At 39.2% G+C, this 25,348-nt stretch overlaps 1 protein-coding gene across 1 annotated transcript; it reads right to left on the bottom strand.

The window, feature by feature from the left end:
• Positions 1-22,975: 22,975 nt before the first annotated feature.
• LOC109242776 (F-box protein At1g67340) lies at positions 22,976-25,007 on the bottom strand. The gene is made up of 3 exons (XM_019409630.1): positions 24,619-25,007; positions 24,296-24,458; positions 22,976-24,142 (listed from the first exon to the last, which is right to left on the bottom strand). Exons 1-3 carry the CDS (start codon positions 24,873-24,875, stop codon positions 23,381-23,383), a joined length of 1,182 nt encoding a protein of 393 aa, XP_019265175.1. The 5' UTR covers positions 24,876-25,007; the 3' UTR covers positions 22,976-23,380.
• Positions 25,008-25,348: the final 341 nt, after the last annotated feature.

Here is a 25,348-nt window from a genome sequence, read left to right as displayed (position 1 = left end):
AAACTTCAACTTTTCCAATTTTTGCCATAATGCCTCAACACTCTACGGACCTCCAAATCTGAATCCGGACGCGCGCCTAAGTCCAAAATCACCATACAAAGCTGTTGAGATCATCCACGACCCATTCTGGGGTCGTTTACCCAAAATTCCAATTCTGGTCAACTTTTCACCGTTCAAACTTCTAAAACTAGATTCCTTCTTCCAATTTGACTCTAAACCATCCGAAAACCAAATTTTTACCATGCACGCAAGTCGATACTCATATTCTGAAGTTGTTCCATACCTTATGCCGCTGAACGAAGCTTAATTTCCTTAAAATGACCGGTCGGGTCATTACATCCTCCCCCTCTTAAAACCAACGTTCGTCCTCGAACGTGCTAAGATTCGCCTCGAAGTCCTCAAGTCACTGAGTGCGCACTTCCAACATACACCCGCGGGTGATCCCACGTCACCCAAATCCACATAAGCATGATGACACCATCTCAACTGAAATTTAGCCTTTCTAGCAATACCACTAAGCCTTCAAGCCAGAATTCTCACCTTCCATCCGTTTCCAAAAGACCCGATCCTACATCCATATCCGGTATCAGTCTCAACCAGCTACTTCAATTCATGCCAACACACACAGGGTACAACCACACAACACGACACATCACACATAGGCCCACAATAACATTTCAGATAGCAAAAACTTGCCTGAGATCCAATCCGCACCGGCCTTAAGCCTCATAGTCAATAGAAACTCTTTTCAAACCTCCACAACACTGGCGATGATATAATAACCGCGAAAACCACATAACTAAACACCCGAATAACCACACCTCAGCTAATACCAACATGCACACTCCCCACAAGCTAAAACTCAAGAAGCACAAAACGAAAATGACTGAATATGGGAAGGGAAACACATAAGGGAAATATCAAACAAATCAAACTAGCACAAATTCTTCTAAAACACAAATCTACAAAACATCTAACAAGAAAGAAATGAAGCGTATAAAAGACTCACAAGGATCTTATACTGATATAACCCTCACCGCGGTACACAGCCCGGTATCAATATATCAAGTAACCTGAAATCACGAGGGTCCCGCCCTCAATACTGAATCACAAGTAGGGTACACATCAACCCATCTAGAGACTCTCGCTAGACCAATTCCATCTACAAATTACAACACAGCCTGGCTCCCATACCGATGGAGCATAGAAATCACAGCTCGTAACCAAGAATACTCAGAAATCACATCAAACCTACCGAAACAGACAACAGGATTTTACTACTAGCCTCATAACTCTCGACAACAGCTAGAAACAGATGGTAAAAACGGCTATCACTTATAGAACCTCCCAACAGGATAATCACATAAATAGAGTGCAAATCATAAAATGCACCCATAAATGGAAAAACAACAAGGAAACTCACCCCGATAAGCAGAACTGTGATGAACTACAGATAGTGCCCCTCTATAACAAACTGAATTCGTACCTGAAGGACATTAGCTGGCGCACCGGCCTCAAACCCACTATATGAAACACATCAACGAGCTGGGCCTCCCCCTCTTGGGCGCCCTCTTCCTGCCTGAATACCTCGCTGTGACAAATCGATCCGAAGTCTGGGACAATCTCTCACCATTTGGCTAGTATCTCCACACTCAAAGCACCCTCTCTGCTGACGAGGCGTGGGAACTGTGCGGTACGGGTACTCCGAGACCCATGAACACCTGAGTCACCATGCAAAGCCTGAAGCACGAACTGAACTGGCTGACCCGCAAAACCTCTACCATTACGCACCCTACCTCCAAAATAAGGACCGGTATATCTCCCCGGTCTACTAGGCCTCCTCGCCTCCTCAAACTCTCTATCCTGCTCTCGTCTGCTCTCTCTCTCTCATGACCTTGCCTTCCCTCTCGCTCTCTAGCATGCATACCCTCTATCCTCCTAGCAATGTTCACCACCTGCTGATACGGAATATCCATCTCCAACTCACGAGCCATACTGGACCTGATTCTGGGAATAAGCCCCTCAATGAACTGGCGAACCTTCTCGCGAACAGTAAAAACCAAGGCTGGGGCATGTCTAGCCAAACTCGTGTAACGGACAGCATACTCCGAGACGGTCATAGCACCCTGGCGCAAACGCCCAAACTCCACACGCCATGCATCCCTGAGGCTCTAAGGAACAAACTCTCTCATATATTTTTTCATTGTGCATTCTGAACTGGACCTTTTAGGTGATCTTAATCATCCCTAATTCCAACCTGTTCCTTTCAAAGTTTTCTCTACTTAATGCCTTAGTGAAGATGTCAGCTATTTGCTTATCAGTAGCACAAAATTCTATGGAGATTAACCCTTTCTCATAGTTATCTCTTAAGCAAAGGTGTCGAACATCTATGTGCTTAGTCCTTTTTATGATGAACAGGATTCTTTGTCATACTTATAGCACTAGTGTTATCACAGAATATTGGTATGCACCCCACTTCAATTCCAAAATCTACCAGTTGTTGCTTAATCCACAGCAATTGAGCACAACATGAAGCAGCAGCAACATATTCAGCTTCAGCGGTAGAGAGGGCTACTGAATTCTGCTTTTTGGTAGCCCATGATACAAGACAAGAACCCAGGAAGTGTGCCATACCTGAGGTGCTCTTCCTATCCACTAGAAAACCTGCATAATCAGCATCAGCGTATCCAATTAAGTCAAAATTACTACCTTTGGGATACCAAAGACACAAATCAGTGGTGCCTTTCAAATATCTCAATATCTTTTTAGACACGCNTCCTAGCAATGTTCACCACCTGCTGATACGGAATATCCATCTCCAACTCACGAGCCATACTGGACCTGATGCTGGGAATAAGCCCCTCAATGAACCGGCGAACCTTCTCGCGAACAGTAGAAACCAAGGCTGGGGCATGTCTAGCCAAACTGATGTAACGGACAGCATACTCCGAGACGGTCATAGCACCCTGGCGCAAATGCTCAAACTCCGCGCGCCATGCATCCCTGAGGCTCTGAGGAACAAACTCTCTCAGGAACATATCTGAAAATTGGGTCCACGTCAGTGAAGCTGCCTCGTCTGGGCTGTCTAACTCGTAGGTGCGCCACTAATCATAGGCGGCTCCTCGAAGCTGGAAAATAGTGAAAGAAACCCCGCTCGACCCAGAGATACCCATAGTACGGAGAATGCGGTAACACTCATCAAGAAACCCCAAGGCATCGTCTGATGCTAATCCACTGAATACCGGAGGATCATACTTCTTGAACCTCTCTAGTCTCATCTGCTCCTGCTCGGAAGTCGCTGCCATGCCCTCGGGCTAAACTGGTGCTGCAGGCGACGCAGGAATAATCTCAGGGACCTGCTCAACATGCACTCGCTGCTCAGGAGTGCGGGCGGCGGGAGTCTGTGTTCCTCCCCCGGCCTGGGGCGTGGCTGCAGCAAGGGGAAGCAACCCTGCCTGAGCCAAAGTGGCGTACATGCTCATGAACTGTGCCAACGTCTCCTGAAGGGCTGGAGTAGTAGTAGCGGTAGGCGTGTCAGGTGCCTGGACTCCGGCTGGATCTGCTGGTGGTACATCGGCGGCAGCTCGCGCAGGTGCTCTCGCTGCACCACGTGTGCGTCCTCGACCTCCACCCCAGCCCCAACCTCTGACGGCTGCAGCAGGGGGCGCGGGTGCCTGATCACCTCGGGTAGTACGTGTCCTCACCATCTGTGGGAGAGTAGAAGACAGAGGTTTAGGATTGTGAATGTCAAAATCTCACACGACAGGGAAATCAAATGAAGTGGAATTTTCCTAACGGTTACATAGCCTCTCGCAGATAAGTACAGACGTCTCCGTGCCGATCCACGAGACTCTAATAAACCGGCTTGTGATTCGTGACTCCTATGAACCTAGAGCTCTGATACCAACTTGTCACGACCCCAGTTCGCCCTCCGTGAACATGTCGTGACGGCACCTAGTCCCTACAACTAGGTAAGCCTAACAATGCGGAAGGTAAACCATAATTGCAGAAAAAATAATCAACACTGAACTAGTAAGAGAATAGTATTTAAGGTGCCACTCGGCACATACAATAACAACTCTCGAAGCTAACAAAATTCCCAAAACCCGGAAACTCACAAATCAAAAGCTATGAGATACATAAGAAGCTCTAACTCCGAAAATATCGAAACAAGGGATAATACTGAAAGGGCTATACTTATTGTAGAAGATAGAAAGGGACTCCTCGGTCTGCGCACGTAGCAGATATACCTCGAAGTCTCTAGAGAATGCCTCTTCCCAAGGGTAATAGAACTGAGTGGAAAATACCTGGATCTGCACAACAAAAATGTGTAGAAGAGTAGTATGAGCACACCACAGCGGTGCCCAGTAAGTATCAAGACTAACCTCGGTGGAGTAGTGACGAGGAACAGTCGAGACACCTACCGGTCTAATAAACAGTACAAAGGTAGGAACAACGGAACATGATATATATATTTATGTAAAGACTGTACGAAATGACAAACAATGCTACAATCACAATAAGGGAAAAGAACAACTAGTAACAACGCAAATATTAAAAATGATGACACATGAGGATGGGCAAAAACTCATCCCAAATCCTAAAGTCACAATACGGTAAAGGGAAAACAAAACAATAACTCAGATCCTACGACGGTGTTCAAATCAGGTCTTATTCAACAATTACCACGAATTACCAAATCTCGGACAATTACAACTCACGAGTCCCAGTACCTGAAATCTAACCATTGGCATCTCGTGCCCTCATCAGCCTCACGGTCACACTGACAACTCACCTCACAACTCCCACGAGACAAAGTTCATATGGTAAACGTGCCACAATCACAACATTTGAACAAAACAGAAATGCCCTCAGGCCATCAATAATACTCACAATCAACCCCTAACATAGCCCACCTTGTTCCGGCACATGTGCAAATAATAATATAATAAGTGCCCGCCTTGTTCCGCCACACGTGCATCATACTGTTCCCACCTTATTTCGCCATATGCACAACCCACTTATAAGCATATATACATATCCCACCTTGTTACGCCGCATGTGCAATATATCAATAGTAGCAATAGCACGGCAGAAACCTCGTGCGACCCCACAACAACAACCGCACGGCAGAAACCTCGTGCATCACAATATCAATAACCGCACGGCAGAAACCTCGCGCATCAACACCCCAAGTACAACAGCATCAATAACAGTATATACAAGAGCACAACAAGTGAATCAACTCAATAGAGAATACTAAACGTAATAAGAACAACTCAACAAGGGAGAAAATAATACGAAGCAACGACCCCATAGCATATAGTTCAACAATAAGGGAGTTAACACGAGTCAAGTAAATTTTAAATAAGGAAATATCAGCTAAACATAGAATATCTACTCTTATTTTAAAGGTTGGGCAGGTTATGCAGGATATACAACAATTTCAATTAAGACTAAATAAATACATGGGTGATAATAATGATTTTTTCGATAAAAAAAACAAGCAGTTATGAAAGATAACGCGACAATAGAGGAAAGATCTTCAGTTAGGCAATAATAAGAGTCAATTAGGCAATAAGAATGAACCATAAAGCAGTTAATTCCAAGTAAAACATGTAGAGGTGAAAAACTAGTAATAGGGAATTCAATCATATCAAGAACAACTTCATACTCAGTGAATATAAGGACCTAAGAATCCTAAAAGGCCAAGTTTCCACAAATAAGTCTGAGCACGCACTCGTCACCTCGCGTACTCGGATTACAATCAACAGAGAAGACTCAAATCCTAAGGGGAAGTCCCCCACACAAGGTTAGGCAAGATACTTACCTCGAACCGGCTCAAAATCAACTAGAAACCACGTTCTTGCCACGAGTACTCGACTCCAAATGGCCCAAATCTATTCAATTCAATTACACATGGTAAATAACATCTCAAGCAACTGATTCTACTATTTAATTCAAAGCTATGGCGTGAAATTAGGTAAAATGACCAAAACGCCCCTCAGGCCAACGTCTCGGAATCGGGTGAATTTAACATCTTCAGAACCCTCGTACTCTCACGAGTCTAATCATATAAAAATCTCTCAAATCGGAGGTCAAAAACCCCCTCAAAACTCAATAATTTGGTCTATGAAGTTTAACCCATTTCTCATTCAAAATCTGAAATTAAAGGATGAATTTAAGAGGAGATTCATGGAAATTAGTCTACATCGAGTGAGAAGCACTTACCCAAGTTGTCCAGGTGAAAATCCCTTCGAAAATCGCCAAGAACCGAGGTATAGAAGTCTAAATGTGATAAAAATGGTGAAACCCTCGAATTTGGGATTTAATCTATCTGCCCAGTTATTTGTTCATCGCGATCGCGGAAGAAGGGCCGCAATCGCGTAGAGGAAATTCAAGGATACCCAGAAACACACATAGCGTTCGCGTGAAAAGGGATGCGAACGCGAAGAGCAGTGGGATGGTGGCTTATGCGAACGCGGGGTTAGGGATGCGATCACGAAGCATGGAATAATAGACCTTCGCGATTGCGGAGGGTTATACGCGAACGCGATGAAGAATTAAACAGAGCTTCGCAACGCGAGAAAACAGATGCGAACGCGAAGAAGGTTTTTGAGATGGTCTTCAGCAAGGCATCCGAAACACACCCGAGGCCCCCGGGACCTCAACCAAAAGCACCAACGATACCCAATATCTCATTCAAACTTGTACCAACCTTTAAACCACCTAAAACAACTTCGGAAACTCGAATAAATCAAGGATTTAAGCCTAAGAACTCCAATTTTTCTCAAAATACGATTTCGATCAAAAACCTAACCAAACCATGTCCGAATGACCTGAAATTTTACACACATCCCAAATGACATGACGGAACTACTGCAACTTCCGAAATTCCATTCCGACCCTCGGATCAAAATCTGACTATCAGACAGGAAACTTCGAAAATTCAAACTTCGGCATTTCAAGCCTAAATTAGCCACGGAATTCCAAAACACAACCCGAACACGCGCCTAAGTCCAAAATCACCATACGAAGCTGTTGAGATCATCCACGACCCATTCCGGGGTCGTTTACCCAAAAGTCCAATTCCGGTCAACTTTTTACCGTTCAAACTTCCAAAACTAGATTCCTTCTTCCAATTTGACTCTAAACCATTCGAAAATCGAATTTTACCATGCACGCAAGTCGATACTCATATTCTGAAGCTGTTCCAGACCTTATGCCGCTGAACGAAGCTTAATTTCTCAAAACGACTGGTCGGGTCGTTACATAGTCTTAACAGCGGGACAACCATAAATAACTGAATTCAATAGCAATAATACGACTAAAACCATCCCACGACCTGGTGTCACTAAGTACATGAACGCTACAAAATTTAAATATAGAGTCTGATCTCAATATATAGTACTTGTCAGAAACATAGAACAACAATAACATAAATCAAGAGAAAAGGAACTTCAAGGCCTGCAAATAGAAATAACAGCTAGTGGTAGATGAGCAAAGAAAAGGTAAAGAATGGTGAGACAAATAAAAGTTCAGTCGTAACAAGTTACATCACTAAAATCATTTTAATTGGAGTACTACTCTTATTTACATTAATTACCAGTGTGAGAATTGAAGAGAATTATATTAGACTAGGAACTGGCCAGGTGCTTAGAACGGCTAGAGCCTAGAGGTTCCCTCAACTTAGAACTTTCCTGAAACTTGCAAAATTTGTTTGTTTGGTAAAGAAAACAACACTAATTTCTGAAATTAAATGGAGTTATTTCTGAAATTCCTAAATGTAAAATTGGGTAAGAACAATTGTTACAACTAAAAATCTGCTATCCAAGCACAAATTTTGTTAGAAAATGTTATATGATAAAGAAAATTCATATCTAAAGAACTCAAAAGAAAATTCATATCTAAAGAACTCAAAAGAAAATTCCAAATCTGTCCACACATTGTTGAAAAGAGATTGTATTTTCCCAGCATTCTAGCATGTTGTCTCTGAATGAATCCACGTTTTGGCTTCATGAAAAAAGTTGGTTGATAATTAATGAAGTATTAAAAACAAGTCTTCATTGTGCTAGTTATAAGTATTAATTTGCTTGCGGAGAGAAAGCATTATGGCCCAGAATCACGAATGTTTGGTAGAAACCATAAAGATACGAACCACTTCAAGTATAACTATTTGCTTGTCCACCAAATGCACTACAGCAAAAATAACTAGTAATAATAATTAGAGGACCATTCTTTTAAACCGCTATTAATTGGCCTATTTACCTAATTGTTGTAGTTTAGGGGTGCGCAAGTCTGTAACACTATAAAAGTGTTAGCATATAGAGCAGTTGTATTTGTAGAGATTTAGGCTTTTAATGTTTCACTTTTATTTACTAATGTATGTTTTCACACGCCATTAGTTTTGGATCAAGCACATAAAAATTGTTTTTAATAATATATAGCAATAAGCTCGAATCTGTGAATTCTACATGTTCTAATATTATGATGAAGTGTGTGACTATCTCATCTAAAAACTTAAGCCGTTAGAGAGAGTAAAACTTTATTTAATTAATTATTTCTTCAACATTGTTGTCCTTTTTGTTTTGTATTGCGGTTTTATTTAGGTGCCTTAGCTTAGATCAACCTTCAAAAATGAGCAAATACTCCATTAAATAGGCCTCAGCCATTCTGGCAGCTAGCTAAAATATGCGAATACTTAATTAATTTGCTATACTATATGCTATCTCATTCTTTGCTGGAATTTCAAAACAGAAATACATTAATCATAAAACCCTTTTCTGATGCAAGGTTGTAAAAAGATTCTAAATTAGCACTTTTGTACTAAAAAGAGAACCAAACAACTCTTTTTTTTTTTAGAAAATAAGTTTTGGCAATTATACAGAAATAACAGGTTGTGATCTGGAGGCTGACATCCAAATCTCGTTAGTTTTCAGCAATTATGCCAGCTCTGCCTGTACCTTTCAAGATATAATTTGATTTATGGATTGTATTGGGTGATACCCTTTTTTTTGCTTGAGCCCGACCGGGTTGGGTCCGGTCCGGAGCGAGTCGGGGCCATCGAACCCGACCTGGATGCAAGGTAGAACGACGGCCACGTCTACAACCGAGGTCGAGTCATTTCGAGACCGTTACAGAGCTCGATATGAGTCACCACCGGATGGAGAAACACACAAGGTCGGAAGCCGGACTCGTAACGGATAACCAAGCGTCGCCGGATATCTCGCCCAAACGTGATTTTCTCAACCACTTCAGGCCATTAAGGCGTAATTACAGGGATCCACGATGTAATCAATTTACCTACCTTATTTTTACCCTTAATCAGAATGTATAAAAGGAGATCTCTCTAAATTCTTGTAGGCATCAAGCACAATTGTTCTAAGCAATATTATATTCTGCGATTATTTACTTTAACAGCAATTGTTGAGTCTTTATCTTTATTTTTCCTCAACCTAAAAACCTTTTGTATCTTTTAGTTCACGGATCCTTAAAACCCTATATAAATTCAATTGTTACCCGGATTTGAGGGTAAACATGGATATAGACATAAGTTTCTCTAAATTACATATGCTCTAACGTATAATACAAGTTAATATATTCTTCTCTATGTCCTTTTCTTTTTACCCTTTTCAATTTTCTTTTTGATTAAGATTGAAAAGAAACTTAAAAATAAACATGAGACGACTACTCACGAAACCACCGAGAAGTCTTCTTTAACAGCTTGTTTGGATGATTGGTTGTTAGGTATCGTTTCATAATGTATCGTATCGTATTGTATTATATTGTACTGTATCGTTTGATGGATACAATGTTTGGATAGATTGTATCGTTTGCCGTTGTTTCATGATATCACGCACCAACATTAAAAAATAAACTTGCAAAATTATAAAGAAAAATTATGATACAGGGTAAAATTATTATATAAAAAGATAAGGTAAATGATAAAATAAAGTTATTTAATAATAATAATAATAAAGGGTGAGATGAGAGAAAAAGACAAGGTAACGACGCAACCAAACCAAGTTGGTCGTTACATAAAGTGGCATATTCCATCGTTACGTAACGATGTATTTGACAATACGATACAATAAAATTTAAGTAACAATCAAAACAAACATCGTATTTAAAGTAACAATATGATACAATACAATAGGTAACAACCATCCAAACAAGCTGTAAAACCTGTCTTTTATTTGCAATGACATACTCCTATATATTTTTTCAGGAATAGCTAGTTCCTGTATATATAGGCACAAGCTGACTAGAACTGAACGCACTATTATTAGGGGTCATTTAGTACAATAGTGGGATATTCAATGGACTGAAATATCTCATGGTATTAGTTATCCCATCTTTTATATAGAATAACTAATTCTATCATTTTAGTGTAAAAATTAACCTGGGATTAGCTAATATCCCAAACCAAACATGGGATAGAATTATCCCCAATTTTTATTCCAGGATTATTATCCTTATAGTTTATTGAATATTTCTCCTCTAAAAAGTGTAATTAATTATATATAAAGCACTAACCCCCTCCCCTATTGATGTAAATATTTGGTAGAAGTTGTGCTAAGCTATGTTAGTAGTTGCTAAGGCATTAAATGAAGATAGAAGATAAGTGGAAAGTTGTTTGGGCAATTGGGAGCAGAATCTCTCATCCGTTATCCCTAAAAGGAGTAAACTTGAACTAGTTAACAACTCAATTTCCATCTTCTTGTTTCTCCTTGTTTAGCATTGGTTTTGTCCTCTCCTTTCACAACCACATTCTGTTGAGGGAAAATATTTCATCTCCAACCAACAAGGCTAGCTTTAAATGGACCTTCCTATCTGCAGGGGTTAGGATTGGACCACTAACCCTATACCCAAACACGCCCCAACTATTTATCTATAGATGTGATTGCTACTTATTACTATATATTATTGATGATAATAAGAATGAATAAGTGCACTCCACCATGTGCTGCCTTTTCACGACTTTGTAACCTTTTTTTTTTAAAGTTATATAAAATTTTATACTATCATATCACCTAAAAATATTATCTAGAAAATAAGGCACTTTACTTATTATATTAGATCCAAATATACCGATAATTGTTAGTGTAATTATACCACTGCTTCAAACTCATAGACTTATAAAAAAAATTAAAAAAAAAAAAAAGAAGAAGAAGAAGAAGAAGCAGAAGATAAAGGGCTTTGGATCCCCTTTACTTTCTTCTTAGCCATCTTACTTTTTTTTTTAAACCTTCTCAGCTACTTTCAGTATGAACACTGTTGTTTGAATGTAAACTAAAACAAATGGCATAAAGGTTTCCTTAGTACTTCAGTAGTACAAATTGATGCTTTTCTAGGTACTTTAATAGTACGAAACGTAACGAAATTAGTATACTTTCAAATGTTTAATAAGAATTGTTTTTAAAAACTGCCCGGTTTTGTTTTAGCGAATCATGAAAAAAAATCACCTAATATTTTTGCCTCTTTGATATTCGAATCAAAGTATTCTCAATTCATAACTTACTTTATTGACCGCTAAGCCATAATTTTGATACCATTCCAGTTTGTTTGCCACATTTACTACTCGCAGAGTCAAAAAGTTCTTCTTTGTCCACAATTCCACTTTGTTTGGCATATTGACTAATATTTGCCATATTTTTTAAAAATGTATTTGTTTAATATTTAAATTGTTAATTATTTTAAATCATAGCACCTTTAGGATCTCAATTTTTTATGTAATTTTAAATATAAAGATTTTATTTCAGTAATCTTTGTCTAAATTTACACAGGCAATTAAGTCCCTCTGAATCATGCCAAGCAAAATAAAATGGAGGAAGTGTTAAGTATTGTAATATTGTAACCATTAAACAAAATGCCTTTCGCCTTCAATTGCTTTGAGTTTCTTAGACATACTTGAGTGATTAAGTTTTGAAAAGACGAACAACCTGATAAGGATATGTCAAAAGTAAGCCCTAGGTCAGTCATTGTTGAGCTCTTCATAAGCATCGAGCTTTAGAGAAGAAGAAAGAAGAAGGAGAGAGAAAGAAGAGAGAAAACTGATCTCATTTCTTCATTAACTAAAAAAGAGAAATGTACTGTACACATATATATAATCACCGACTTTATAACCTAACAAACTAACTCTAACTTTCACTAATACATCTTCTAGAACAGTGTAGCATAAATAGCCTTAGGTACAACTGCATTAAGCTACTAATTTCTACACTCCCCCTCAAGTTGAGAATGAAAAATGTTTTTCATTCCCAACTTGGATACCAAAACTGCATGTTGTTGGTGTCCCAAGGCCTTTGTCAAGATGTCAGCTGGTTGCTCATTACTTCCTATGTGTCCAGTCTTGATCAACCCTTCTTGAATCTTCTCCCTTATGAAGTGACAATCAATTTTTATGTGTTTAGTTCTTTCGTGGTAGATGGGATTCGCAGCAATCTGTAAGGCAGCTTTGTTGTCGCATAACAACTCCATAGGCTCTTTAATGTCAACCGTTAGTTCCTTTAGTAGGCCACTTAACCATGTCAACTCTGCCACTGTATGTGCCATTCTTCTGTACTCAGCTTCAGCTGAGCTCCTTGAGATGGTTGTCTGCTTCTTTGCTTTCCATGAAATGAGAGAATTCCCTAGTTTGATACAGAATCCTGTGATTGACTTCCTGGACATAGGACATGATCCCCAATCTGAGTCACAAAACCCTTGAACTCTTTCTGTACTATTGCTAGACATGAGAAGTCCAAGTCCAGGTTGGTCCTTAATATATTTCACAACATGTAATGCAGCCTCATAATGAGACTTCTTTGGAGGATGCATAAACTGGCTTAGGCTCTGCACAGCATATGCAATGCCAGGTCTTGTGATTGTCAAATACAAAAGCTTTTCAACTAATCTTCGAAAAAGACTTCTGTCTTCTAGGATACTGTCGCCAGTGTTCTCTTTCACAATCTCATCAAATTCTATGCTTGTAAGCTTCAAATTATGTTCCATTGGGTCTTCTTGGGCTTTGACCTAGGGGTGTGCATTCGAATCGGTTTATCGATAAATCAAATCGATTATTTGTTATCGAAATCGAAATCGAAAAAATCGAAACCTTATTGAAACGATAACGATAAGCATATGTACAAATCGATAATCGATAAGTAATTATCGATAAGGGTCAAAATCGAATCGATAAATCAAATGCACACCCCTTGACTGTAGACACTTGTTAAATGAGTAATTACCTATTTGTGTAGATTAATATAACATACAGAATGTATATATATTCCGCTACTATTTTGAAAGCGACTATACAATATTATTTTCCCTAATCTATACCCTTTCCTTTACCCTAAGTCCCTTACCCTATTATTTCCTCTACCACATTTAAGGAATGATCATATTTAAAGATCAAGGCAATGAAGTTCAAATTAATGGAAAACAGAATTAGCCGTGATGATGTGTTTTATTTTGTTTTGTTTTTTCATACCGTTGGAGTGTTGGTGGCATACATTTGATCCCTTACTTTAGTTTTATTGCATGTGCTTGTTGACACAATTTTTATATTATAAATGGTGTTCGTCTTATTTTAGCTTCTTTTTGTCCATATTAGTTAGGCGCGTTTATAGCGATACACTTTCCGTGGAATCCTGCAAATTTTCTTATTGGTGTAATCAATAACCGAATTGATAAACCCCCAAAATCGATAAATCGAAATCGAAAAAATCGAAACCTTTTTGAAACGATAACGATAAGCATATGTACAAATCGATAATCGATAAGTAATTATCGATAAGGGTCAAAATCGAATCGATAAATCGAATGCACACCCCTACTTTGACCTTGAGAGTCCTGCTTCTGAAATCATCTCCAAGGCGTATTTCCTTTGAGACATAAAAATACCTTCTGATGATCTAGCAATTTCAATTCCTAGAAAATATCTCAATTCTCTAAGGTCTTTTAGCTTGAAGTTTTGATGCAAAGGTGCTTTTGATACATCAATTTACCTGTAATAAGTAAGTCATCTACATAGACAAGTATGAGAACAAATTTTCCATTAGTTGTTTTAGTAAACAGAGAGTAATCATGTCTGCTTTGATGGAAACCAGATTTGAGAAGAGCTTGTGTTAGTTTCAAATTCCATTGTCTAGAGGCTTGTTTCAAGCCATAGAGGGATTTGAGTAGTCTACATACCCTATGCTCCCCCTGGCTACCAAATCCCTGAGGCATAGTCATGTAGACTTCTTCATGTAATTCACCATTCAGAAATGCATTGTGGACATCCATTTGATAAATTGGCCAATCTCTAAGTGCAGAAACTGCAATAACAGTTCAGACTGTAGTCATCTTGGCTACAGGAGAGAAGGTATCATGAAAGTCAATTCCTTCCTGTTGAGTATAACCCTTTGCCACTAGTCTTTCCTTAAATCTCTCCACTGTGCCATCGACATTATATTTAATTTTGTATACCCATTTACATCCTATAGGGATTTTGCCAGGAGGCAGAGTCACAACCTCCCAAGTGTTGTTTTGTTCTAATGCCTCAATCTCAAGTTTCATAGCCTTGATCCACCTGTCATCTTTGACAGCTTGGGAGAAAGATGTTGGTTCAAGATCAGAAGAAAAAGAAGCTAGGAAGGACTGAAAGGGGGGTGAAAGGTGAGAATAGGAAATGAACTTATGTATAGGATAGAGTGATGAAGTAGAAGCAGATGTAGAAGGTAAGGAAGGATGAACATAGTCAGTTAGCCAAATAGGAGGTTTGGAGACCCTACCTGACTTCCTAACTTGTGTGGGGTAGGTAGTTGTGATGGTAGTTTAATGTGAGTTTGATGCATCATGAATATCATATGATGATTCTGTGGGCAAAGGAGGAACAAAGGAGGAGGATTGGGTAGGAACAACAAGAGAATCAGCAGGGGAATCAGAAGAAGGAGTAGGTGAGTCTGTGAAATCATTTGAAAGACCAGGAGTAGGAACTTCTGGTTCATTGGTGGCAGAGGGTTCTGGTGTTATGTTAGAGGGTGGAAATAAATCTAAAGCAAGGTGACTGGGAGTGGGATCAGGAATTATTAGGAACTTGTGTTTAGGATGTTTGAAGGGAAATATTTCTTCCTTAAAGACAACATCCCTGCTAACCATAAATTTGTTAGCAGCAATATCATACACTTTATATCCCTTTTGTGTTGGTGCATAGCCCATGAAGACTCCAGGTGTAGACTTAGGATTGAACTTATCATGGAAATTAGTCTTTGTGGCATAACAAAGACAGCCCAGGGTTCTCATGTGAGCAAAAGAAGGAAGTTTGCCATGGAACATCTCATAAGGAGATTTTCCTTGTAGAATAGAGCTAGGAAGCCTATTTATGATGTATGTTGCTGTTAAAATGCAATCACCCCAGAATTTTAAGGGTATGTTGGCTTGAAATCTTAAGGCTCTTCCTATTTCAAGAAGGTGTCTGTGTTTTCTCTCCACAACTCCATTTTGTTGTGGAGTGTGTACACAGCTGCTTTGATGAATTATCCCTTTGGATTTGAAAAAATTGAAACAAAGAGTGTTAAAAAATTCATGTCCATTGTTTGACCTCACACACTTGACAGTAGTTCTAAAATGATTTTCTACAAGTTGAAGGAAGTCTTTCAAACAACATACACATCACTCTTGAGTCTTAAGAGAAAAACCCATGTCATTCTAGTGTAGTCATCAACAAGAGTTAGAAAGTATTTGAAGCCATTGTAAGTACATACTCTATAGGGTCCCCAAACATCCATATGAACTAGATCAAAAGAAGAAACAGATTTAGAAGTGCTGATAGGAAATGGCAATCTAACTTGTCTAGCAAGAGGACAAACAGCACAATTACGAACAGATGACTTAGACAAGTATTTATTTATCTCAGGTATAGTTTGTAAGACTGTCATAGGGGCACGGCCCAATCTTTGATGCCATAGAAAACTTGAACTTGGTTGATGTGAAACTGTCATACATTTGGAGGAGGAGGAAGTAGTAGCAGGTGCTGAAGGATTGAAGATGTAGAGACCTCCTTTGAGTCTACCAATCCCCTTCACCATGCCACTGGAAAGGTCCTGAAGGATGCAAAAATCAAGATAAAAGTGGACAGCACTATTTAACTATTTAGTGTATTTGGATATAGACAACAAGTTATATTTGAATTCAGGCACATAGAGAACATTATGAATGGTTTCTAAGTTAAACAAGTTGCAGGAACCAGTATGAGTAATTTTGGTGCTATTACCATTTGGTAGGTAGACTGAAGATGTTTTAGGTTCAAGTATTTGGATGATGCTTGACAAGAGATTCAAGGATGATACCATATGATTTGAGGCACCAGAATCAATAATCCAACAGCTATGTTCAGTTTGTGATTTACCTGCCATGTTGGCAACTTCTGTTCGCTCAGGTTCCTTGCTCAATAGTTCGAGGATTTGCTGATATTGTTCTAGAGTGAATCCCTGCACAGTTGGAACAGTTGGGATATTCTGCATAGCATATGCGTTTCCTGCATTTTGAACCACATCACCTGCATTCACATTATGAGCCATAGGTCCACTGTTGTCATGTATTCCTCTACTCTTACTGTTATTGAACTTAAAACCTGGTGGATATCCATTGAGTTTGTAGCAATTATCCCTTGTATGTCCTTTCATCTTGCAGTAATCACATACCAATACATTGTTCCTCCTAGGTCTCATGTTAGAAGTATTTGCAGTCACTAGTGCACTGCTCTCCATCCCTAAAGGTGCACCTCCTAATATTCCATTCTGTGTAGTAGAACCAACACTTATCCTTTGACTTTCCTCTTGAACAATTATGGAATATGCCTGGTCAAGTGTTGGTGTAGGATGCATCATCAGGATTTGACTTCTTTGTGGTGCATAAGTCTCATTCAATCCCATTAAGAACTTCATAAATTTCTGCTGGTGCAAGAACACAACAAATTGTTTGGACCTCTCACAATCACAACCAGGAAATGGGATAATTGATTCAAATTCATCCCATAGGTCATTCAGCCTAGAAAAATATACTGACACACTAGAGATTCCTTGTGTCAAGGAACTTATTTCCTTGTTCATGTGATAGATTTTTGTAGCATTTACTTTATCAAACCTATCCTTCATAGATTTCCATACCTTTTGTGCATCTGAAGAGTACACAATTCCTCTCCTAAGTTCTGGTACTACTGAACTTCTGATCCATGACTGGACTATTGCATTGCACCGTTCTCATTGTCTTAGCCTAAAGTTATCTTTCTCATATTGAGCTCTAGTATAGATTCCGTCTATAAAACCTAGTTTATTCTTTACCAAAAGCAACATTGTCATAGATCTACTCCATTTCGAATAGTTTTCTGTTCCAATTAGCAATTCAGGCACAAGTGAGATACCTGGTGTGTCCGAAGGATGTACATACATCGGATCCTTGCAATCGATTGTTTGAATATTTGCATGTGATGATTCAGCACTTGCATCAGGAGTATCGACAGCCATTTCAGCAGAAAATCAAGGTAAGCCCTAGGTCAGCCATTGTTAAGCTCTGCATAAGCATCGAGCTTCAGAGAAGAAGAAAGAAGAAGGAGAGAGAAAGAAGAGACAAAACTGATCTCATTTCTTCATTAACTAAAAAAGAGAAATGTACTGTACACATATATATAACCACCGACTTTACAACCTAACTAACTAACTCTAACTTTCACTAATACATCTTCTAGATCAGTGTAGCATAAATAGCCTTAGGTACAACTGCATTAAGCTACTAATTTCTACAGGATAAAATACACACAGTTTATTTAGATAGGTCTCTGCATTTGACATTGTAACAGATTGTATTTTCCCTTATCTCTAGGATTCTCCTATATATAACAAACTCCTTCATCTACTGCCATTGTACCTATGTTGTACTCAACAACAAATGAAGCCTTTCACAATTCATTTTCTTCTCTTATATGGTATTAAGAGCCTACTAAAAACTCATACGAGTTGCTCCTTTTTTTTCAGAATGGGTGATTCTCAGGCCCACTCTTCAGCCACCTCGTCTACTTCCCCCACTGTCACAATCAGTCATAGGAACATTGCTTAGCCTTCCCAATTAATTTCATTCAATCCAGCCTCCAACTCCCCTTGAAACTACAATGGAGTTTCAACTAGTCTACTTGAAAATCACAAGTCATAACTCTTCTCTTTGGTTATGATCTTCTTGGGTATGTGTATGGGTCACTTTTCCCTCCATCTGTACATATCCAAGATGGAGCAAACAATGAATATCCCAACCCCGCATTCAAGCTTTGGCAAAGACAGGATAGCTTTGTCTGCAATGCTATCATGGCCTCACATGACAAAAAAATTTGAATTAGCTACGAACTTCGTTGATAAATCACTCGTAGCTAGCAGAATTTCTAGATAATCTATCATCAATCCGTCGCCAAATGAGATTAGCAACAGATTTAGCTACAGAATTTGTCCGTCGCTAAAACCTGATTTTTTAGTAATGTCAGTCCATCCTACAATCGTGTCCCTTATTGCACATGCTGCCACTGCCAAACACGCTTGGGGAATTCTTCAAACCACTTATGCCAACAAATCACAGTCATATATCTTCAGTCTGCGTGACACTCTTGCTAATCTCAAACGAGACTCACACTCCATTAGTAAGTACATGAAGGATATCAAATCCATTTAGGATGATCTTGCATCTAGTGGCTCACCTCTCTCAAATGAGGAACTTGTCATCAAAATCCTAAGTGGTCTAGGATCTGAGTACAAAGAACTATCTACTACTATAAGGGCTCGAGATAACCCAATATCGTTCGAAGAGCTCTATGACAAATTGCTTGCGCATGAGATGTTTATAAAACACTCTGATCCAAAGCTTGAAAACCCAATCATCACTGCCCATTTTCATCAAAAATCAACCAACACTAACTTAAAATTCAGGAACTATAATCCGCAACAACAACAGGGGTTCCATTTTGAATACCTCAACCAACCAATGCACCAATTCCTTCCAGAATTCCAACTCCCTCCCCCCAACAACCGTAGCAACCAGCAAAGAGTCCAATGCCAATTATATGACAAATTTGGGCACATGCAAAAGTCTGTCGCTCAAAATCACATAGTGCACTTGAGGCTCAAGCTAACTTCACCAACCGCATAGCATATGCATCTAATCCTGCAAATAATTGGATTGTTAACTTTGGAGCATCACACCATATCACAAATAATTCACAATCTCTACAAGCCACAACAGAATTTTGTGGCACTGATAAAATAATTATTGGAGATGGTAAAACTATTCTGATTACTCATATTGGTCACACTATACTTTCTTCATCCAATAATTCGTTTAAGTTACAGAATGTTCTTTGTTCCACTTATATAAAGAAGAAACTAATTTATATTGCTCAATTTTATCTTCAAAATCTAACATCCATTGATTTTTTCCCTAACTCTTTTGTTGTGAAGGATTTGAGCACAGGGGCATGTCTTCTGCAAGGTCGGAGTAAAGGTGATCTCTACGAATAGCCACCAACCAGTGTCTCACCCCCTTCACCACAAGAAAACTTTGCTACTCAAGCATAACCGCCCCTGCACCTTTGGCATACTCGTCTTGGTCACCCTCAACCTCGTATCACCAAAGCATGTGTGTCCTCATTCAAGCTTCTAGTGTCAAATAATGATCCTTTTACTTTTTGCAATTCATGTCTATGTAATAAAAGTCATCGTTTACCATTTGGTAACAACTCTATTTCTTGTTCTAAATCATTTGATGTTATTTCTAGTTCTAAATTATTTGGGGTCCATCTCCAATTCTCTCTTTTGACAACTTTCAATTCTATGTTATATCTGTTGATCACTATACAAAGTATACTAGGGTGTTCCCACTCAAAAATAAATCAGATGTTAAAAGTATTTTTTATCAACTTCACTCGAATGATTCATAATCAGCTTAGTGCATCAATCAAGACACTATACACAGATGGAGGAGGTGAATACATAGGTCTTAGGTCTCTCTTATTGGAAATGGGTATTCAACATCTCATGAGTCCTCCATATACTTCTCAAATAGTTGGAACTGCTAAAAGAAAAGATAGACATGTCGTTAACACTATCCTGACATTACTTCATCATGCCTCAATACCACTCAAATTTTGGTCCATTGCATTACAAACTGTAGTATTCCTCATTAATCGACTACCAAATCCTCTGCTCAACTTAAAATTACCATTTTAGTGTTTGTTCAATACCTCACCTAATCATCACAAGCTCCGGGTTTTGGGTTGTTTTTGCTATCTTGGCTTAAACCTTACTCTAGCTCCAAACTTGATACAATATCAAAACCTTGTGTCTTTATGGGGTACTCCTCTGTCACTAATAGTTTTGCTTGCCTAGATCTCTCTACCTAAAAAATTTTTCACTCCCGACATGTTGTCTTTGTCGAACATATATTTCTATTAAAGTTGAACTTCTCTTCACTTAATCGCACTTCAACCTCCAACATGGAGTCTTGGCACTATCCAGTAGCTTCCTCCTCCTCAGTTTCCCAACCTTATACCAATGAATCATGAATTTCACCTCCTATACCTCAAGCAATCAAACTGGTTGTTCCAAGGACTACTCAAGAGATCACTGAAACTCCAACTACTGTAGAGGACTTGTCATCCAGTACCGTTGGAAGTACCTTAGCTAATTCAACCTCACCCTCTACATCAGGCATGCCCAATGCTACGTCTCTTCTTTCAGAATCTCCCCTGCCTCCACCACAACCTTTGCCACCTGCTCCAACTCGCTCTATGGTCACGAGATCCCAGAACAATATTTTCAAACCAAAAGTTGTCTTTGACTATATTGCCATCTCTTCCACCAAACCGCATCTTCTTGTTCCGACAACTTTTTCCCAAGAAAACAAGTATCCTAAATGAAAAATAGCCATGAAGGATGAATTTACTACCCTTATTAGAAATTCCACTAGGACTTTGGTTCCCCCATCTCCATCTCAAAGTGTAGTTGGTTGTAAGTGGGTTTATCATGTCAAGCATAAACTTGATGGGTCTGTGGATCGCTATAAAGCGGGATTAGTAGCAAAGGGTTCTCATCAACGACCTAATGTAGATTTCATTTCACTTTTAGCCCTATTATCAAACATACTACAATATGTTTGATCCTTCCACTCGTAGTGCCGTTCAAGTGGCCCCTGCGATAATTAGATGTGAACAATGCCTTCATATAAGGTACATTTCATGAAGTTGTTTGCATGAATCAACCACCCGATTTTCGTGATCCTAATTTTCCACAACATGTATGCAAGCTTCATAAGTCAACGTATGGCCTTTGTCAAGCACCTAGGGTATGGTATAACGAGCTCAAACAATACCTTCTATCATATGGTTTTCAAAGGGCTATATCTGATGACTCTTTATTCATGAAATGTACTACTAGCTCATTACTTTTTGTGATGGTCTATGTCAATGATATCGTCGTCACTCGTTTTAACTCTTGTCATGTCCAAATTACCATCAAACTACTAGGTGACAGATTTTCCATTAAAGACCTTGGTTCTTTACATTTTTTTCCTTGGTATTGAAGCCTTGCAGCATGCTCATGGCTTGGTTCTCACCCAAAGTAGCTTCATCGTTGATCTTCCGAAAAGATTCGGCGAACAACATTTGCATTCCGATGTCAACCAATGAACCTCTTTCACTTGATGATGGATCGTCATCCGCAGATGCCAAGTTATACATGCCGATTATTGGCTCCTTACAATATCTAACATTCACTCGTCTAGATATATGTTTTGCAGTGAACAAACTTGCTCAGTTTCACATAGACCAAGCCTGAAACATTGGCAAGCAGCCAAGAGACTTCTACGCTACTTGAAGGGTACCATTACTTATGGTCTTCACTTTATGTCCACCACTTCTTTCAAGTTTTAGCTTACTCATATGTTGATTGGGGTGGTCTACCAAACACCGGGCACTCAACTTCTGCCTATGTTATACTTCTTGGCAATAATCCAATAAGTTAGTGCTCCGAAAAAGCAACGCACAGTTGCTAGATCGTCTATTGAAGAGGAATATAGGAATGTTGCTTCTGTTGTAGCTGAGCATAATTGGATCACAAACTTACCGAAGGAATTGCATGTTTCTATGTCCAACCCTCCTAAGGTGCTCAATGACAACATTGGTGCTACCTATTGAAGTCGAAATCCAGTCTTTCATAATCAAATGAAGCATGTACCCATTGATTTTCACTTTGTCGGTGATCAAGTGAAAAGAAATGAGCTTTCAGTGAGTCACATACCTACTGGGAATCAACTTGCTACTGCTTTGACAAAGGCACTACCTAAACGACCATTTGGACAATGCATTCACACGGTTGGCCTCAAGGAGATTGAACCCATCTTGAGGTGGCATGATAAGGATAAATACACATAATTTATTTAGATAGATCTCTACACTTGAAATTGTTAACAGACCTATTTATATAACTCTGTTGTACTCAATAACAAGTGAAGCATTTCACAGTTCAATCTCTTCTCTTATACAATCATGGTATTTATACGCATTGAATCATGTCTGAAGCTTTCTATAGCATTTCTGATGGGTTTCCGCTTTGCAGAGCCCTTGGAAAAGCTGTATATAGAACCTCCACTACATTACTTGAAGGAAAAAAAAAAACTTTATTCAAATCTGAGTTTTGCTTTCTTCTTTCATATTTAAGTTTTTCACGACCTTTTACCAGCTTTTAGCCTTTAACCTAAAGCTAGCTAAGACAGATTTCAAGTACAATATTGTAGTTGGTTCTTAAGCACATCTCTCATTACCTAATTTTCTTCTTTCCCCAACCCTACTCTTTTTAACATGATATTATATATTTTCTTGAAAGTAAATCAACAGCTATTGTAATGGCCCCAGTGACCTATATATTTCATGTGATAATACATACTGTAAATTAAAAGTTCTAAAGAGAAACTTAAAGAACAGAATAATCATTTGGTCGGGAGGCTAGGCATCATCATCATATCCATCACATAAATCTCAGAAAATGGCATTGATCTCTAATAATTTTCCTGAAAATTTACTAACAGTGTCTAAATTAACAAATTAATATAAAATGAAAAATTCTAGAAAGACCTACAGGATATTGTTCTTTTCTCTCCTTTTCTTTTCTCCTTCCTGTTCAATACATCCAGTTTTTTTTTTACTTGATCTATACAAAAATACTGACCATAAATATTTTCAATTATACTCCCCAAAAAATGGCCAGTATTTGGCTTGCTTTCTTTTTGACTTTTTACTTCCCAGTTTCGTTGCGGTAATTTTCCAAAGACTCACGTGCCGTTGCCGTCACCTTCACAGTCAACCACTCTGTTACTCTCGCCGTTAACTCTCCATCATAATTTGATCATCATCGTCGCCGTTGCCAAAACCATTTTCGCCGTTAACGTTACCATCATTTTCGCCTTCTTCATCAATCCACCTCTCCACCGGTGTGCACTCTGCCTTGTGACGCATCTTCCAATCAAGCGCCTGACAAGCGCGTGAGCAATAGTTTACGGTACCGCAAACAGAGCATCGCCGGAATTCGTGTCTCCTAGTTTCGGGTCTTCCACAACCCACATGAGAACAAAGTCGAAGCCCCGAACCCGGAACTCCACCCTCTGAAGAAAACCACTCCGTCAAAAACCGATTTGCTGGGTGAGATTCCGGAGCAGGAACATTACACCCAAAATCACTCAGTAACGGGCACCCGGTGCCTGCCACGGGGTGGCGGTGATGAGGCAAAGGGTTCCACGTCAGCCAGCCGCCGGAGGTCAGAGCCGAAGGCGTCGTGGACAGCACAGTGGCAAGCTCACGCGCGTTGGCTTGGACGAGGAACCGGCGACCCTCGACAATGTTTTGCTTCACGCCGTAGCCATCTTGAAGGCAGTGGCCAAGCTCTCTCAAAGCATCGATATGGCCCAAGAAGGCAGCGCGTGCGCAGAGTGCAACTCCAGCGCGTAGGTCCTTATCGTTCTTTGAACCGCCGCTGCCGTTGAACTGGATAACGGCAAGAGAGTAAAGCGACGGCGCGTGAGAGCTAATCGCCGCCTTCGCCATCAACGACGCTCCGCTTCCTCGATTTTGTAAGCAGTAGAATCGAATCTGTGTCCAACAATAAAATATCACAATTATTAGACTTCCTACTTTAAAATATATTCCCCATTAATATTTTATATCTCAAAAAATCAAAGAAACATTTTTTTTCACAACATTTATGCTATATTCACGTTGAGATATAGAAATAAAAATACTAACCATGCCAAGGGTGTAACAAGCGTCAACATTTCCGGCGTCGGCGCATTGTTTGAGAAACCGGTGAGCAGATTCCGACCAGTTCTGAGCTTTCACGGCTAACATTTTCGGAGAGGCTTTTGATAATACAAGCGAATGATGGCCTAACCCATTTAGTCTTTTGCAACTGCATATCAAACGATAACCATTAGTTCTTCTATCCACACAATATTACCCAAAAAATAAAAAGGGTCACCTTTTTATCTTTGAGGATGAGATTTTTAGTTTTAGCAACAAAATCAAATAGAGGAAAATAATGGAGAAAATAGTGGATTTTGAGAACATACGTAATCAAAACGTTGATGAAATCAGCGGGAGAAGCAGCAGAGGAACTGAGTTTGCAGAGAATAGAGAGAAGGAGATCATCAGGCAAAGAATCAAAGAGGTCAGGTTTATGAGCAGTGAACTCCGGTGAAAGTTTAGATCTTTTCCGACGACCCATATGTTCTCCGATGCCGGAAATATCTTTTCTTCTCTTCACAACTAGTCTGTTTTCGATACACATATTTACTTTCGGATAACAGACCCCTCTCCTTGTTCTCATTCCTTTTTCCTCCTTTATACACAGACACAGAGAACTGAGAACTCCTTTATTATGTAAAGAGAAGTGAATTGAAAGAAGTGTAACACAACACCAACGACGACAAAAGCCGAATGCTCTGTTTATATATAACTCAGGACCCAGGCCTAGTGTTACGGAATGACTTAAATACCCCTTAAATAAGAAATGAAAAGTTGGTCAAACGGCGCTGACCAGATCCACACGCCCGTCCTCGACGACGCTTGCTTTTTTTTTTTTTTTCGCCCTGTATGCATACGTAAGAAAGCCAGATAAAGGTTAAAAGTAATTATAGAAGAAATATCACAATAAAAATCAAAGCTCACTCGTATTACTGTAATCTTCTACCTATTACTACTATATTGCAATTTTGATGTTTAATTTTTAGCAGACTTGTCTTCTTTTCCGTGCAAATTATTTATTAAAAGAAAAAAAGAAAGTAGAATAGGGCGGGCGCA

The sequence above is a fragment of the Nicotiana attenuata genome, unplaced genomic scaffold (genome assembly GCF_001879085.1).
Source record: "Nicotiana attenuata strain UT unplaced genomic scaffold, NIATTr2, whole genome shotgun sequence".
Classification (NCBI taxonomy): domain Eukaryota; kingdom Viridiplantae; phylum Streptophyta; class Magnoliopsida; order Solanales; family Solanaceae; genus Nicotiana; species Nicotiana attenuata.
Note: the sequence above shows the minus strand (reverse complement) of the source record. Positions and strands in the feature narration are given on the sequence as shown.

Bases quoted from the DNA above. Each gene is read 5' to 3' on its own strand.
- LOC109242776 (XM_019409630.1), bottom strand. From the start codon at position 24,875: ATGAGAACAAGGAGAGGGGTCTGTTATCCGAAAGTAAATATGTGTATC. The intron at 24,459-24,618 runs GTATGTTCTCAA...TTTGATATGCAG, and splicing joins TTCATCAACGTTTTGATTAC to TTGCAAAAGACTAAATGGGT. The intron at 24,143-24,295 runs GTTAGTATTTTT...TGTTGGACACAG, and splicing joins CTTGTTACACCCTTGGCATG to ATTCGATTCTACTGCTTACA.